The 15745-nt window shown below is 44.2% G+C and overlaps 1 protein-coding gene across 5 annotated transcripts in view; it reads right to left on the bottom strand.

Moving 5' to 3' along the window:
- Positions 1–15745, bottom strand: part of LOC144782165 (cyclin-dependent kinase 17-like) — a 588354-nt gene that overhangs the window by 299849 nt on the left and 272760 nt on the right. For all 5 annotated transcript variants that reach the window (XM_078661374.1, XM_078661372.1, XM_078661371.1 and 2 more), the window contains 2 exons: positions 7163–7219; positions 6082–6196 (listed from right to left, as the gene is read on the bottom strand). In XM_078661374.1, the coding sequence (XP_078517500.1) occupies positions 6082–6196; positions 7163–7219 (172 nt within the window). The remainder of the gene's footprint in view (positions 1–6081; positions 6197–7162; positions 7220–15745) is intronic.

Genomic DNA, 15745 nt, shown 5'->3' with positions numbered 1-15745 from the left:
CTCTGAAGATCACAAAGATTCGCAGGAAGTGGAGGTGGATGTTGTCCTGACCAATTCCCTCTCTTCGCCAGGTGGCAGGGATTGTGGAGTTTCTGTCTTCGACTATACAAGCGATATTCCTGGGTCCTCTTCACTAGAGGGCCCTCTAGCATCTCAAAGCTTTTCACCTCCGTCAGGGCCTGCAGTACTCCGGCAGATTCAGCTTACAGAAGTCAAAAAAGAGATGGGATGGTGGGTCGATCACATGCAGGCGTGAAACTGTAGGGCGGAGACATAGTGAGAGTCAGGTTGCAGCAAGTCTGGCTAGGGAGCTCGTGGCGGGGACTTTTTCACAGAAGGAAAGTGGTCCACGGACGAACGCCTCCTCCACATCAACTGCCTGGAGTTGATGGCAGGGTCCTTTGCCATCAAGTGCTGGACGAAGGACAAAGTGGATTGCGGTGTCCTCCTCAAGATGGACAATGTGTCTGCCATGAGGTACATAAACCACTTGGGTGGCACCAAATCGAAGCTCTTAGCAGGTCTAGCCAAGCACTCAGGACCTTCTACCTGGCCTGCAGCATCTCTGTGACTGTGGAGAATCTTCCTGGGGCATCCAACGTGGTGGCAGACTAGTACTCCAGGGATTAGTTGAACAAGAGTCTGTGGCAGTTGAACCCCAGGATATTCCGGGAACTGGCCTTCCTTTGGGGCCCGTTCTCAGTAGACCTCTTTGCTTCCCAGCTAGACTACCAGCTTCCCAGGTATTTCTGCTGGAAGCCGGAACCTCTGGCATTGGCCACAGATGCTTTCCTACAGGGCTGGGCAGCGGAGTCAGGGAATGCTTTCCTTCCCCTTCCCCCGGTTAATGAGGTTGTTGGCTCAGATCCGCAGGCAGAGGACGAGAGTGGTACTCATCACACCATTTCGGTGATCTCACGGCAGTTTGAGCGGATGGATAAACAAACGTTACAGTTCCGCTTGGGCCAGATGGGTCAGTTGGCGTCTTGGGAACAATTAGGATCCATAGGGCTGCAAAATGTTCCTGGTACTGAGTTTTTTGCCATCTGTGACTGCTGATGCACAATCCGTTCCTACAGGTCTGCAGTTTCAGCAGGACATCTTCCTATTCAGGGTTCTCCCATGGGGGAACAGCCATTTGTATGCAAGCTGATGAAAGGCAAACGGTTGGCTCTTTTGCCAGAGCCTCGGTATTCTTGCCTTTGGGACGTTAACAAGATCCTAAATATTTTCAAAGCCTTGCAATCGAACAGGCATTTGTCACGGAAGGAGCTGTCGGTGAAATTCACCATGCTTTTATGTCTGGTGTCTTGTAGGCGGGTGTTGGACGTGAGAGCCTTGGACACCTCTGGGAGAGTTTTTACTCCCCAGGGGGTTACCTTCCTCATATCCCGGCGAACCAAGACAAACGTGAGTGATCTCTTACCCAGCTTTCAACAGGACCCCTAGGTTGTGTCTTTGGTGGTGGATAAGCTTTGAACTAGCCTAATCCTTGCCTCCTGTCCTGACATAGAATAAAAAAACATTTCCTAGTAAACATGTTATGTTAAATAGTTTTATAATGTGCGCAGCTACTCCGAGGAGTGTCCCGGCGAGAACGAAGAGGATTCAGCAGACTAACACTAGGCAAAAAGGTATGTTTTTAGATGTTTCTTAAAGGCCATAGGGTCTTGGGTATTGCGAAGCGCAAAAGGAAGGGCATTCCATGTCGGAGCGGCTTTCATGGCCAGGGAACAGCCCCCCAGCCTGTGGCGAATGAAGCGGGCACTTGAGCTAAAAGAAGTGCTGATTAGCGTAATTATCTCAACGGGACATAGAAGGAAAACTGCTTCCGCAGATAGGCGGGACCATGACCATGGAGGGAACGATGGGTAATAACAAGGGATTTAAACGTAACCCTTTCGGCCACAGGAAGCCAGTGAAGTGAGCGTAGATGTTCGCGCACGCTATTCCTAGTAGGAATTTCAAGGAGAAGCCTGGTTCCCGCATTTTGGACAACCTGGACTTTATTCAATGAATATCCCAGGATGCCCACATACAAAGCATCGGTGTAATCCAAGCGGGAGAGAATCAGAGCGCGGATAACAGTCTCTTTAGCAGGCCTAGGGAGGAGCGGGAGAAATCTCCTTAAGGTTTTAAGGAGACTAAAGCAGCTTCCTGAGAGCTTCTTTACCTGGGTAGAAAAGGATAAATTGTCCTCGAACTACACTCCCAGGTTCTTAGCAGATTTCCCATTAGATGTCGGTAGGGGAAACCCTGGAGGCCAGATTGTGTCCTGAAACTGGGGGGGGGGGAAACTGGGGGGGAAATTACCATAAAGGAGAATCTTCGATTTGTCTTTGTTGCATTTGAGTTGAGCGGCCGCAAGCCACTTAAAGACCGAAGACCAGCAGTGCTGGACAGAGGACACAGAGTCTGCATCATTATCCCAGGTAAAAAGGAGCTGGGTGTCATCTGCATAGGTAATCACCAAGTCCTCGGTCAAGTAGACCAGAGGAGTAACATAGATGTTAAAAAGAAGGGGGCTAAAGGAGGACCCCTATGGTACTCCTGTAACGACCGGCAGAGGGGCTGATGCGGCCGGCGGCAGCCAGACCTGTTGCACCCGCCCTTCCAGGAAGGACCTAAGCCATCCCCAGGCAGAGCCCGAGACGCCAATCTCAGTGAGCATGGCGAGCAGCACTGAGTGTGGGACTGTGTCGAACGCTGCCGACAGGTCGAGCATCCAGACACTCACAAATCACTTTGGAGACCTCCACCAATGCTGACTCAGTGCTATAGGAGGATCAGAACCCTGACTCGGCTGGATAAAGAGGTTCGATCCTTCAACAAACTCAGTGAGTTGTTTGGTCACCACCATTTCGCAAACTTGGGCTAAGCTAGGCAAGAGGGAGATGGGGCGGTAATTCCCTGGGATCTGGGGATCAAGGGCAGGCTTTTTTTGAAGAGGGAGGATTTTAGCCTGCTTCCAGACTTGTGGCACACGAGCCTCAAGAAGGGAAGAGTTTACAATGAGGTTTACTTCTGGGTTAATGATGTCCGTGACTACTGCCAACAATCTGGCTGCACAAGGATCAGCAGGTGTGCCTGAATTTCAAACCCTTCAACATTTCACTGGCGAAAAAGCATGCAGGGAGTGCCTAGGACTATCAGGCGTGTGGACACACGGCAAGGGGTCAGATAGAGGTCCAGAGCAGGTCATGAAAGCCGCCAGGATCTTGTGGATTTTATCCAAGAAAAAATTGAGAGTATCGCACCAGGCCTCTGTGGCAGGGAGTGACCTAGACTGCGCCATGGGAGATGTAAAGCTCTGAACTATTGCGAAGATGTCCTTCGAGTTAATTTGCACTTGTTCAATGCGGGCTGCATAGTATTGCTTTTTAACCTGTGTTATCGATGCATAGTAAATTTTTTGTCTACGCCTGAGATTACCCTTAGCCAGGGGGCAATACTTACTAAGGCGCCAGGCATGCTCATGTTTTCAACACTCATGCTTAAGGGTAGACAGATCAGGGGTGAACCAGGGTTTAGAGGGGGACTCCATAGTGAACCTAGAAGAAGTGGGCACGGCTAGCATATCCATGGTATTGGATACCCAATTTAAGAACCCCGCAAGACTCCCTTCCAGATCTGGAGGGAGAGTGGGTCTAGAGGCCGCCTTGGCCGAAGAGAGTTTGGAAGGCTCAATTTTCTTAAAAGCTGGTTTACGATAGCATAGCCTGATGGCGCTAAGGCCACCTCCCAAGAGAAGTAGGTAAGACAGTGGTCAGGATCATGGCACTGGGAGGGGATCTTCGACTGTGATAGAAAAGTTGGAACAAATTGGGTCGAGAATGTGACCCCCTTGGTGTGTAGGGAGATTAACCCATTGAGAGAGTTGGGCAAGCTGTAGGATGTCAACAAAATCAAGTGAGTCTTTGGAGTCAGTCTGGTCGAGGTGAGTGTTCAGATCCCCTAGAACCATATAATGGGAGAAGAGAAGCGCCCGAGTGGTCACTGCATTACCCCTCGATTGAAGAAAGGCCCTGGCAGAGCCGGGGGGTCTATAAACATGAAGGAAAGTTTCAATTCTATTTAGGTCACGGAGGTGAGGTTTATTCCCACTCAAGGCTCCGGAGGCTCCTTGCTTTCCCACCCAGTATGATACAGGGTTGGCAGTTCTTTGTAAGGTATAAGTATTTTAAATACTTTTTACTTGGGAAGCAAGAGGTTGGTGTTGCGTAGTGAGACTGTTAAAGGTTTCTGGTCATCTTGGTTGGACGGTCGTTGTCTACTATCTCATTACTGGTTTGTAAGAATTTGTAAAGGTTCAGTTTCACGTGGGCCTTTTTTGTTTCTTTCAGCTGTGGAACATTCTAAAATGGAATAAAGGATAAAGGGCTCAAGCTTCTGGCACAGTCAAAAAAGAGGATGTGGTTATGGACATACAAGCCCTTATGTGAATTGCCCTGCAGTTGATTGGATGACTCTGGGTGACCTGTGTTCTTGGCATCATGGGAAAGATAGTCTTTTGTTGTTGAAGATTGCTGGAAATGGAAATAAAGAAAGTACAGCATAATCTTCGCCTCAGTATCCTTAATAGAATTGAAACTTCCCTTCATGTTTACTAGGAAATTTTTAATTCCCCTACAGATTTCTCAACATTATATTCCATTGTGTACCATGAGGCTCTGGCCTAGTCCTGCTTCCCATTTGCATTGTAACCAATCCTTGGCTGCACTTTGTAGGAGAAGTTAATAAATCCTAGAAATAAGATGGGAATCTTCTGTCCCATTACACACCAGTTTTTTTTTTAAATAGGCAATGGACGAGTGGCGGCTGACTTTGTCTCTGGGCATAATGCCCAATGCATAATCTGTATGTACCTGAACATTTCTTATTACCCTATCCTACCCTATAGTGTGCCTTAATTTGTTGAGAGAATTTACCCTGTTTAACAAGTAAGTCACCTATCTTTGTTCAACGTGTCTTTTACTACCTTTAGAACACATTCTCTGACCTTCAACATTGTCTGGCAAAATTCACATTCTTTCACTTAATGTGCTTGAGGAAGGCATACCATTCATTAATCATGCGAGTCTGAGGCAGCCTTCACCTCCCTCAGCAGGGGTACTTCATAAAGAGTGAAGGTATAGCAAAAAAAATCTCTTCGAATTTTGTAAAAAGAAGGTGGAAAAACTTCAGGAGCATAAAACATGTTGACAGAACGAAGAAAAACTGTACCTCCGGGTACAAACCTCACATAATTGGATGACAAAAGATAAGCAGTATTCTGAGATCTTCTTAGTATGCAAAGAAGTGAGCCTGTAAGCCAACTGCCAGTACTAGGCACACTAGGAGATGGAAACCTCTTGCTCTTTAAGGAACAGTGCATATTTTCACTACTTCTTACATTTAGTCTATAAGGTTGTTTACTCCCTCCCCCCCCCCAACACGCCTACCCCCCCCCCCCAAAAAAAAAACCAAAAGCTGGTACTTCACACCTCCCAATCGTTATAAACACAGTAGTATCTAAAGGTGGTGTTAATCTAGAATCATGAATCATTTACACAGTTACAAAGGTAAGCTAATACTGCTCCCCAAATGCAATGTTGTAATGGAGCTCACAGCATTAAAGGGTTAGATCATGACCAACTGGAAAACTTCATTAGAAGTCTCAAAGTTTTCATTATTAGTTAGCATTAAAGCCACTCTCACAAGTAGCTGCAAATCTCTGCAAATTCCTTAATGTGCTGTCCTTCAACTATGATATTAGGTAATCTTTTGGTAGCGACACAGAGATTTCCTGCTTAAACGCTGGCGTATGCATGATCAAAAAAGAAATTACGATTTTGAAGCACAAATAGCCTTCGAGACCCCTGAAAGTTTGTCTGCAACTGGGAAAATGCAGTTTTTCACCTCATTGTCATTGTTACAGCATTCTTATAAATAGAATTTACGTTTTACAAGGACTCAGCATAAAGGTGGGATTATTCATTGTCTATGACTATCAGTTAAGATCCTATGATGCCGAACTAACATCGTTGTGCATGCAACATTTTTCATGGAAATGTTCTGCAAACAGAAGCAAGAACATCTCACCTTCTCTGATGGCTGTACATGGGGCACCTTCTTCATGCTCTAGCCGAATCTCCTTCAACGCAACCAAATTGTCTGTCAGTTTACTTCTACCCTTGTAAACTGTTGCATATGTTCCCTGTTGAACAAGAACACAAAAATTTCAAGCAATGAAACCTATGAGGCAAAACTTTACCTCCCTTTCCTTTCTTGATAAATAAGTTACGAAGCTACTTACATCTAGTGCCAGTTAGTTTCAACCTTACTGGAATCAGGAAAATGAAGCAACAATATTAAGAGACAGTGCTTTTGAAGAATACAAGAAATATACCATTAGAAATATCATGCAATGCAAGAGACATACTAAAGATCAAGTGTAAGAAAAGTAGACTCAACATTGCCTCTGTTCTGTAGCGCATGCAAGGCGGAACTGAAAGTTGTGAAATACTCCAATTTCTGTTTCGTTTCATAGACCTCTATTAATTGATTTTATTGAGACGTTTTCCAAAGCAATACATATGTCACATTGTGACCAATTCTGGGAGCTTTCAAACATAGGTTTAATGCATGTTGGGAGTGGGAGGATGGACAGAGCGAAGAAACTGGGTTAGGTTAGTGGGGTGTTAGTGGGGTGTCAGTGAGGGTATCAAAGCAGAGTAAAATATGTATGTGCCCTGTGTGGCTGCAGGATTGGGGTCTCGGGAGAGCAGAGAAAGCTCAAAGTTGGGTGGATATGGGACGTTGAAGACACATGTTGGTCCAGGAATACTACTTATGTTATTAGTATACCCGATAATCCTCTGTCAATGTCATGAATCATGTGATTTTTTCACTTAAGTTGCTTTTTAGCATCTTTTTAAAAATTAGGGAACTTGAGACCATAAAGAAGGAGTTACTTAGGCACCTGGAGGTGTTTTGTCCTCATGTTTGTTTAATTAACATTTGTTGAGTGAATGCCATATCCTCAATATCCTCACACTATGTCAAAGCACATAAATTATAATGTTACATCAACATCCTTACTGATCTATTTTTAAGCTATATATATATATATATATATATATATGCAGGAATACATACGTCAGCACTTGAAAGAATTACTCACCTCCCCCAGTTTGTCAAGTTTGATGTAGGTCTCCAGTTTTCCAAAACCAATTTCTGACTGAAATAAAAACAATTCGGAACAGTTATGGAAACATATTATTTACATAAATTATCACAACTAGATCATGGTTCTGTTTCATAATCAAAGTAGGAACCCATAAAGTTATTTTGCAATGCTTTTAAATACTGAAATAAACTAATTCGTCACAATATTAGATACATGTTGTAGAAATCAATTTCTATTCTCATAAATAGGCTTGCTGCAACGAGAACCAATGGCCAAAATGATATTTTCCTCTGTGGCAGCTACAGACAACATACCTTTTACAACCACTTCAAAAGACAACGAAATGAGAATCTAGTCACTCATCTTACAATTATACAATTATAAAAATACAGATTTGCATTAATCTAACTACTTCATAATATACGAAGGAAAAAATAAACACTAAACACATAAGCATAAGGCGTGTTGAAAAGATTAATCCTAGAAGATTTTAGATGTTGTATCTGCTATATTTGTGAATTCAGCTCAAATACCATTTAGCAGAACATTGTATTGTTTCATTTACTGCTCAGGAAGACAGAAGGTTTATCGCCCCATTCAATGGGTGTCAGGCATCAGAGACCAGATTAAGTGACGCAGAAGAATAACAGAAAATTTCGAGTCCAAGGGCCTAAATTAGCCTATTTATCCTTGAAGAAGGCTGCTTTATAGCAATCTCATTACGTTTGGGTAAAACAGTCTACCAACCAACAAAAGGTGCAAACTCCGCCTGGATAAGAATTGCACGCTTGGAACAGATTTGCTAAGGGTAAAGAGGTGTTCACCTAGGTCTCTTTAGACACTGAGAAGGTAAGTTGTGTGTTCCTACTCCGGATGCTTCAACAAAGTAACTTTGGCTCTAGGTTCATCATACAGATTTAGTTCATATATAAGGCACCTTTGGCCAAATTCAATACAAACATCAATATATATGTGAGAGTGGAACAACAGGACAATGGTATCAGGCAGGGATGCCCATTTCCCAACTCTAGTTCGTCTTTGTAAATGAACTGTTGGGATGCTTCCTAATGAAGGTGACTAGAGTTCTAGGATCGAGGTCAGCAACAGCGAACATATCGTTTTACTGAATGTGGACAGCAGGTTTGTCTATGTAGGGATCCAGCAACCTCAATAGCATTGTTGCTATCAACACTGGACTACTGTGGGAGAGCCCATAATCCTAATATTAACTGTGAATAAATCTATACTTTTACACAACAGGACCTTGAGGACAGGTCCAAGGCAACACACTGCTAGTTTTTCGGTTTAATTGGGAGACAGTAGCATTTTGATGTTGGGATACACATTACACAATCTGCTACATGAAAATGTAGCTAAACCTAGGGTAGACCGATGCAGACTTACATAAATCTATCACACTGAGTACACTGCAGCTACTCTTGCTACCTTTTCGGGTAGCACTAGTGAAAATATTGGCTACTCCCCATTGTCTCTACATTGTACACAGCTGCATGTTAAGGACCCTAGATCCTTAGTCAAACTTAATGGCCTGTTGCGAGAAACTAGATAGGCAAAAACAAACACATGAAGGGGGCGCACTCCAATTACCACATTAGTAGTCCAGCTCAATTAAGTTGCATCTTAAGTGTCTGAAAGATATACCTATTAGTATGTATTTAAAAGTTTGCAACCATAGTCTGTCTTACCACCCCAATGGCACAGGTGCATTCTGAAAGGAGTTTTCAGCTTTAAAATTGGACCTCATGACATGCAGAACGAAGATGGGCACTTAAATCCAGAAAGCACCTTGCCTCAATTATGTCTGAAAAACATCAAGCATGCTGAACATTATGTGTACTCACAAGATTTTGGCTGTGGGGGAAGAATTTAAAGTTGTTCATTTCACTCAGTCACCCTTGATTAGAGTCCTGTCCACATGCCAAGCCAATCTATAGTTAGGTTTCTCTTTGTTCTATTAACCTTATAAGTATGACATCATTGTTGACATCACCCCTTCTTCTGAATTCCCCTGCCCAAGTTAAGGAGAGAATGGGTAAGGATTTCACTTGCTGTTTCAGTCTCTCTTCACTCTGTTACCAGTGAGTTGGTACGTTGAAGAGCCACCATAATCCATTTTTACAGACCACCACTAAAGCCAACAAGAGACCTAATATAATGTGTCATCAACCTGATTACAAGGGTGCTCTGATGTCAATTTAACTGCTTAAGGTGGAAGATTAATAGGAGTCTCTAATAATCATAATCTGTAAAACACAAATGATTTCAGAAAATGTGCCCCTAAAATCCTCGGTACCTACACATTTTAGAGATCTTTGCAACATAACTTTTTTTTTACAAACTGTGGCATCTTAGATCTTTCACTTCACAAAACAAATAATTGTTTGTTCATTCCATATAGTCTTGACTTGCTATGGTTTCAGACCCAGCTTCCTCTGCTGGAAGACTCTTCGCGCCATTATTCTCATTTCTCCTGAGCCCATTCTCTTTGAACCTTCACACTGTGACCTTGGTGCATGGGCACCTCTTTTGAAGTCTCTTAACCACTTGGCTGCGGCGGTAAATCCGCCGCAGCGCTAGGGGGGTTCCGCGCATCGCCGCCATGCTCGTGACGGGACCACTCCGTCACGAGCTTCGGGCGCGCTGTGCTTGTGACGGAGTGGTTCCGTCACGGCCAAGCCCGCTCAATAGAATGCGCTGCGCAGGCGCGAAATCAGCGCCGCGCAGGCGCGGCGGGCGGGCCGTGACGGAACCACTCCGTCACCAGCACAGCGCGTCCGTGGCTGGTGACGGAGTGGTTTATCTGCTCTCTAGTCAGTTTTCTCCTGCAGCATAGGTAGGTAAGAATTAAAAGGCTACCATATGTTTATAGTGCAGATCCTGTATTTACTATTTTGGTAGCACTTCTTGATTTCTTCTACTTAATGTTCTCTCTCAATGAAACAAATATCATCACCCCCACTTTGTTGCACGGTGTATTACTCTTGTGCCCCAGAGGCATATATTTTCACTTGCTGGCACTACGGTTTCAGCTTGCAACGCTCTAAGATTTTTTGCACCACCTCCCTTCAATTCCACTAATATGAGAGTGTACATTTAGGCACTCTGTAATGCAGAATTTGAAGTTCCTGAAATAGAACCGGTCACACTACACATTATTGTCTTGCTATGTATGGGTTCCATTCAAAGTACTTTGCAACAAGTTTTTTAAATTCCAACTTCTTCGCTGCTAAATGGTAAACAAGCCGTTTCTTTAAAAAAGGAGACTTCACAAGGTCTGTAACTGAAAACCACGGCCCCTGAAGGGAAACTGCATTTTCCACAAAACAAACTGAAAGAAAGCAAACAAATACATAACAAGAAGGCTGCCCAACAAACAAAAATACAAGGCGTTTTTAAAAAACAAAAAAACAAAAGCAGAAATAGAAAAAAGTCCTAAAATAGACAACAGGTAACAATATGATGGTAGCAATCCACAACAGTTAAAAGAAGAATATCTTATTTAATTTGCACTCTCGTTCCTGCCTTAAAAACAAGCATTGGAAATGCAATAGGTCTCGCAGCATTAGAGTTTGTGCTTTTAGAATTGTTTATGGGTTTTTTTTTTAAATCTTTAGCATTTTTGTTTCCTGTAGGCAATGCTAAAGAATTACAAAGAAAAAAAGCCATAAACAAATCTAAAAGCTCTAACTCAAATGCTCCGAGACCTATTGCACTGTGTGAGGGTGAGGGGTTGAGGGTGAATGCAATAGGTCTCGCATTAGGAAAGTTTGACCTATTGGTATTGTAAATGACACATTTTGTATTTATGTGTTGGTTTTGAAAATAGCAAAATTAATAGCTTTGTCATTTACAATGCCAATAGTTTTAACTTTCGCAAATGTGACACCTATAGCATTTGTAATGCAATATGTGTTGTATTTACGTGACTTAGATGTATTGATATTACAAATAACAATGGCTTTTAATTTTTTAAATAATTAATACTTAAATAAAAGGTATTGTAATTTATAATGGCAATAGCTTAAACTTTTGTAAATAACTTTTGTGAAGATTATGTTCAGTGTATTTTATTGTGACAAAAATCCAAGAACAGAAGTGAAAAAATGTAACATCTTTTTATGACATTTTGTAATAAAGCTTGAAACATTGACAGAACATATTTGAACCAGTTGTTGTTGAATGGTTGCACAGATTGATGCTGTGGTGGCGCTGAGTGATGTTGTGGTGGCAACGAGTGAGGGCGGTAGAGTGAGGGTGGTAGAGTGAGGGCGGTAGAGTGAGGGTGTGAGGGCGGTAGAGTGAGGGCTGTAGCATGAGGGTGGTAGAGTGGTAGAGTGAGGGCGGTAAAGTGGTAGAGTGAGGGTGGTAGAGTGAGGGCGGTAGAGTGGTAGAAGTACAGGCTTACCTGACTCTTCGCATGCACCCATTCAGTTGTTGGCCTCTCAGCTGAGTCTGCCAACTAGACAACAAAGTGGAGGTGGGGCGGTTAACTAATGAGGCAGTAAAAAAAAAAGTGCGTTCTGAATTAGTGAGACCGTGGCAGAAGTGCAGGCTACCTGACTCTTCGCATGCACCCATTCAGTTGTTGGCCTCTCAGCTGAGTCTGCCAACTAGACAAAAAAGTGGAGGTGGAGCGGTTAACTAATGAGGCAGTAAAAAAAAATGCGTTCTGAATTAGTGAGACCGTGGCAGAAGTGCAGGCTACCTGACTCTGAACTATCCCACAAAGTGGGTCATCACACTGCCCTCCAAAAACTAACAAAGGGAGCTAAGCATGAATGCCGAGAGGCGAGTGAGATACTAGCGCTGCCTGCTCTGTAAGCATTAGAAACAAAAGTGCGTGGCAGAAGTACAGGCTACCGGACTCTTCGCACGCACCCATTCAGTTGTTGGCCTCTCAGCTGAGTCTGCCAACTAGACAAACAAGCATTTGCAATGCAATAGGTCTCGCATTAGGGAAGTTTGAGCTATGGGGATTGTAAATGACACATTTTTTGTTTATGTGTTGGTTTTGAAAATAGCTAAATTAATAGCTTTGTCATTTACAATGCCAATAGTTATAACTTTCGCAAATGTGACACCTATAGCATTTGTAATGCAATAAGTGTTGTATTTACGTGAATTAGATGTATTGATATTACAAATAACAATGGCTTTTATTTTTTTTATAATTAATACTTAAATAAAAGTTATTGTAATTTATAATGGCAATAGCTTAAACTTTTGTAAATAACCTTTGTGAAGATTATGTTCAGTGTATTTTATTGTGACAAAAATTCAAGAACAGAAGTGAAAAATTAACATCTTTTTGTGACATTTGTAATAAAGCTTGAAACATTGAGAGAAAATATTTGAACCAGTTGTTGTTGAATGGTTGCACAGATTGATGCTGTGGGGGCGCGGAGTGACGTTGTGGTGGCGACGAGTGATGCTGTGGCGTTCAGTGATGCTGTGGTAGCGCATAGTGATGTTGTGGTGCCCCTGAGTGATGCTGTGGTGGCCCTGAGTGATGCTGTGGTGGTGCTGAGTGATAATGTGGTGGTGCTGAGTGATAATGTGGTGGTGCTGAGTGGTGCTGTGGTGGTGCTGAGTGATGCTGTGGTAGTGCTGAGTGATACTTTGGTGATGCTGAGTGGTGCTGTGGTGGTGCTGAGTGATGCTGTGGTGGTGCTGAGTGATGCTGTGGTGGTGCTGAGTGATAATGTGGTGGTGCTTAGTGATAATGTGGTGGTGCTGAGTGATGCTGAGTGATGCTGGTGTAGCGGTGAATGATGATGTGGTGATGCTGAGTGGTGCTGTGGTGGCGCTGAGTGATGCTGGGGTGGTGCTGAGTGGTGCTGTGGTGGTGCTGAGTGATGCTGTGGTGGTGCTGAGTGATGCTGTGGTGGTGCTGAGTGATGCTGTGGTGGTGCTGAGTGGTGCTAAGTGATGCTGTGGTGATGCTGAGTGGTGCTGTGGTGGTGCTGAATGATAATATGGTGGTGCTGAGTGATAATGTGGTGGTGCTGAGTGGTGCTGTGGTGGTACTGAGTGGTGCTGTGGTGGTGCTGAGTGATGCTGTGGTGGTGCTGTGTGGTGATGTGGTGGTGCTGAGTGATACTGTGGTGATGCTGAGTGATAATGTGGTGGTGCGGAGTGATGCTGGGGTAGCGCTGAGTGATGATGTGGTGATGCTGAGTGGTGGTGTTGTGGTGCTGAGTGATGCTGGGGTGACGCTGAGTGATGCTGTGGTGGTGCAGAGTGGTGCTGTTGTGGTGCAGAGTGGTGCTGTTGTGGTGCAGAGTGGTGCTGTTGTGGTGCAGAGTGGTGCTCTGGTGGTGCTGAGTGATGCTGGGGTGGTGCTGAGTGATGCTGGGGTGGCGCTGAGTGATGCTGAGTGATGCTGTGGTGGTGCTGAGTGATGCTGTGGTGGTGCTGAGTGGTGCTGTGGTTGTGCGGAGTCGTGCTGTGGTGGTGCCGAGTGATGCTGTGGTGGTGCTGAGTGATGCTGTGGTGGTGCTGAGTGATAATGTGGTGGTGCAGAATGATAATATGGTGGTGCTGAGTGGTGCTGTGGTGGTGCTGAGTGGTGCTGTGGTGGTGCTGAGTGATGCTGTGGTGATGCTGTGGTGCTGCTGAGTGGTGCTGTGGTGGTGCTGAGTGATAATGTGGTGGTGCTGTGGTGGTGCTGAGTGGTGCTGTGGTGGTACTGAGTGGTGCTGTGGTGGTGCTGAGTGATGCTGTGGTGGTGCTGTGTGGTGATGTGGTGGTGCTGAGTGATACTGTGGTGATGCTGAGTGATAATGTGGTGGTGCGGAGTGATGCTGGGGTAGCGCTGAGTGATGATGTGGTGATGCTGAGTGGTGGTGTTGTGGTGCTGAGTGATGCTGGGGTGACGCTGAGTGATGCTGTGGTGGTGCTGAGTGGTGCTGTTGTGGTGCAGAGTGGTGCTCTGGTGGTGCAGAGTGGTGCTCTGGTGGTGCTGAGTGATGCTGGGGTGGCGCTGAGTGATGCTGAGTGATGCTGTGGTGGTGCTGAGTGATGCTGTGGTGGTGCTGAGTGGTGCTGTGGTTGTGCTGAGTGGTGCTGTGGTGGTGCCGAGTGATGCTGTGGTGGTGCTGAGTGATGCTGTGGTGGTGCTGAGTGATAATGTGGTGGTGCAGAATGATAATATGGTGGTGCTGAGTGGTGCTGTGGTGGTGCTGAGTGGTGCTGTGGTGGTGCTGAGTGATGCTGTGGTGCTGCTGAGTGGTGCTGTGGTGGTGCTGAGTGATAATGTGGTGGGTAATTAATAAAACCACTTATGCATAGCTGGGAGCTGCTTTATTGTAAGCAACAGACATGCTACATGCGCTGCACAACGAGTGTTTGCTTATGGTTTGAAAGGCATGTGGGGCCCCGTTTTTTAAAGGTTAAATGACACACTTTAAAGGCAACATTAGATCCCAAGTGGCAGGCACGCTGTATGCGCTGCAGAACGAGTGTTTGCATATGGGTTGACAGGTGTGTGGGGCCCCGTTTTTAAAAGCTACATTTGATGCTTTAAAGACAGCATCGGATCCCAAGTGGCAGTCGCGCTGTATGCACTGAACAACGAGTGTCTGCTTACAGGTTTAAAGGAGTGTGGGGCTCTAGATTTTTTTAGATAAATTCCACACGTTTAAAAATCCCTCATAACCTCTGCAATATTTTGTTTAAGCTGTAACAGTATTTTTTTTAACTATACAGTTAAACCACAAATAGCTGTATAATACTATATACCAAGCATACACAATTATTAAAAGACATAGGAAAATAAGGCCTACATTTATCGCACAATACATCTTTAACGCAACATTTATAACAAAGTACCAGATGCAGCTAACCTCTGCAACAGGTTTGTAAACAAACGGCGAGAAAAGTGATAAAACCCACGCCCCAGCTCCACTTCTAAAGAGAACACAATTAATTTTATGGTGGACCAAAAGCATAATATAAAACTTATGCTTATCTCCAGGAAGCGCAATAAAGATGTGCGTCTGTGCTCAAGAAAGCATGCCATGCAAGCTACTTTGCATTACGTATCACATGTGCAAAACGCACAGGGCAAAGGAGTACACTATTATATAGCATATACTTGTTTTCTACATTTATATGTTTTCTTTTTTATTAATTATCACGCACACGGACTGCTTATTTTAAACTAAATAGTCCTATTGCAGAGCTCTTCGCTAGCAGTACTACGGATTTTACTTGTAAATATAAAAAGCTCTTATGCGTAAAACATCAGTCTCTGCTGTAAAAATAAACAGATCACCGTGGCGTGTTCGCAATGCACAGCCATAGCTCTACTTAAAATGTATGTTATACCACAGGGTGTAGACATATGTTGTCGGGATGCCAAACATTTTTAAACACAATTGCAGGAGGTGAAAATACTATAGTTTAAATAACCAACCGGTGTGCAGCACCAATAGAGCCCGCGTTTCCCAGAGAGCCGAACCGGTTCCTCAGTTGCATGGCAGCGGTTTAAACTACATTTATGCTAAATCAGAAGGGATGTGGCGGCAACGATACCAAATCCAGTTTTAGCTACCT

Source organism: Lissotriton helveticus, chromosome 9 (genome assembly GCF_964261635.1).
Source record: "Lissotriton helveticus chromosome 9, aLisHel1.1, whole genome shotgun sequence".
NCBI lineage: Eukaryota > Metazoa > Chordata > Amphibia > Caudata > Salamandridae > Lissotriton > Lissotriton helveticus.
This window is presented reverse-complemented; position numbering and strand designations above follow the sequence as displayed.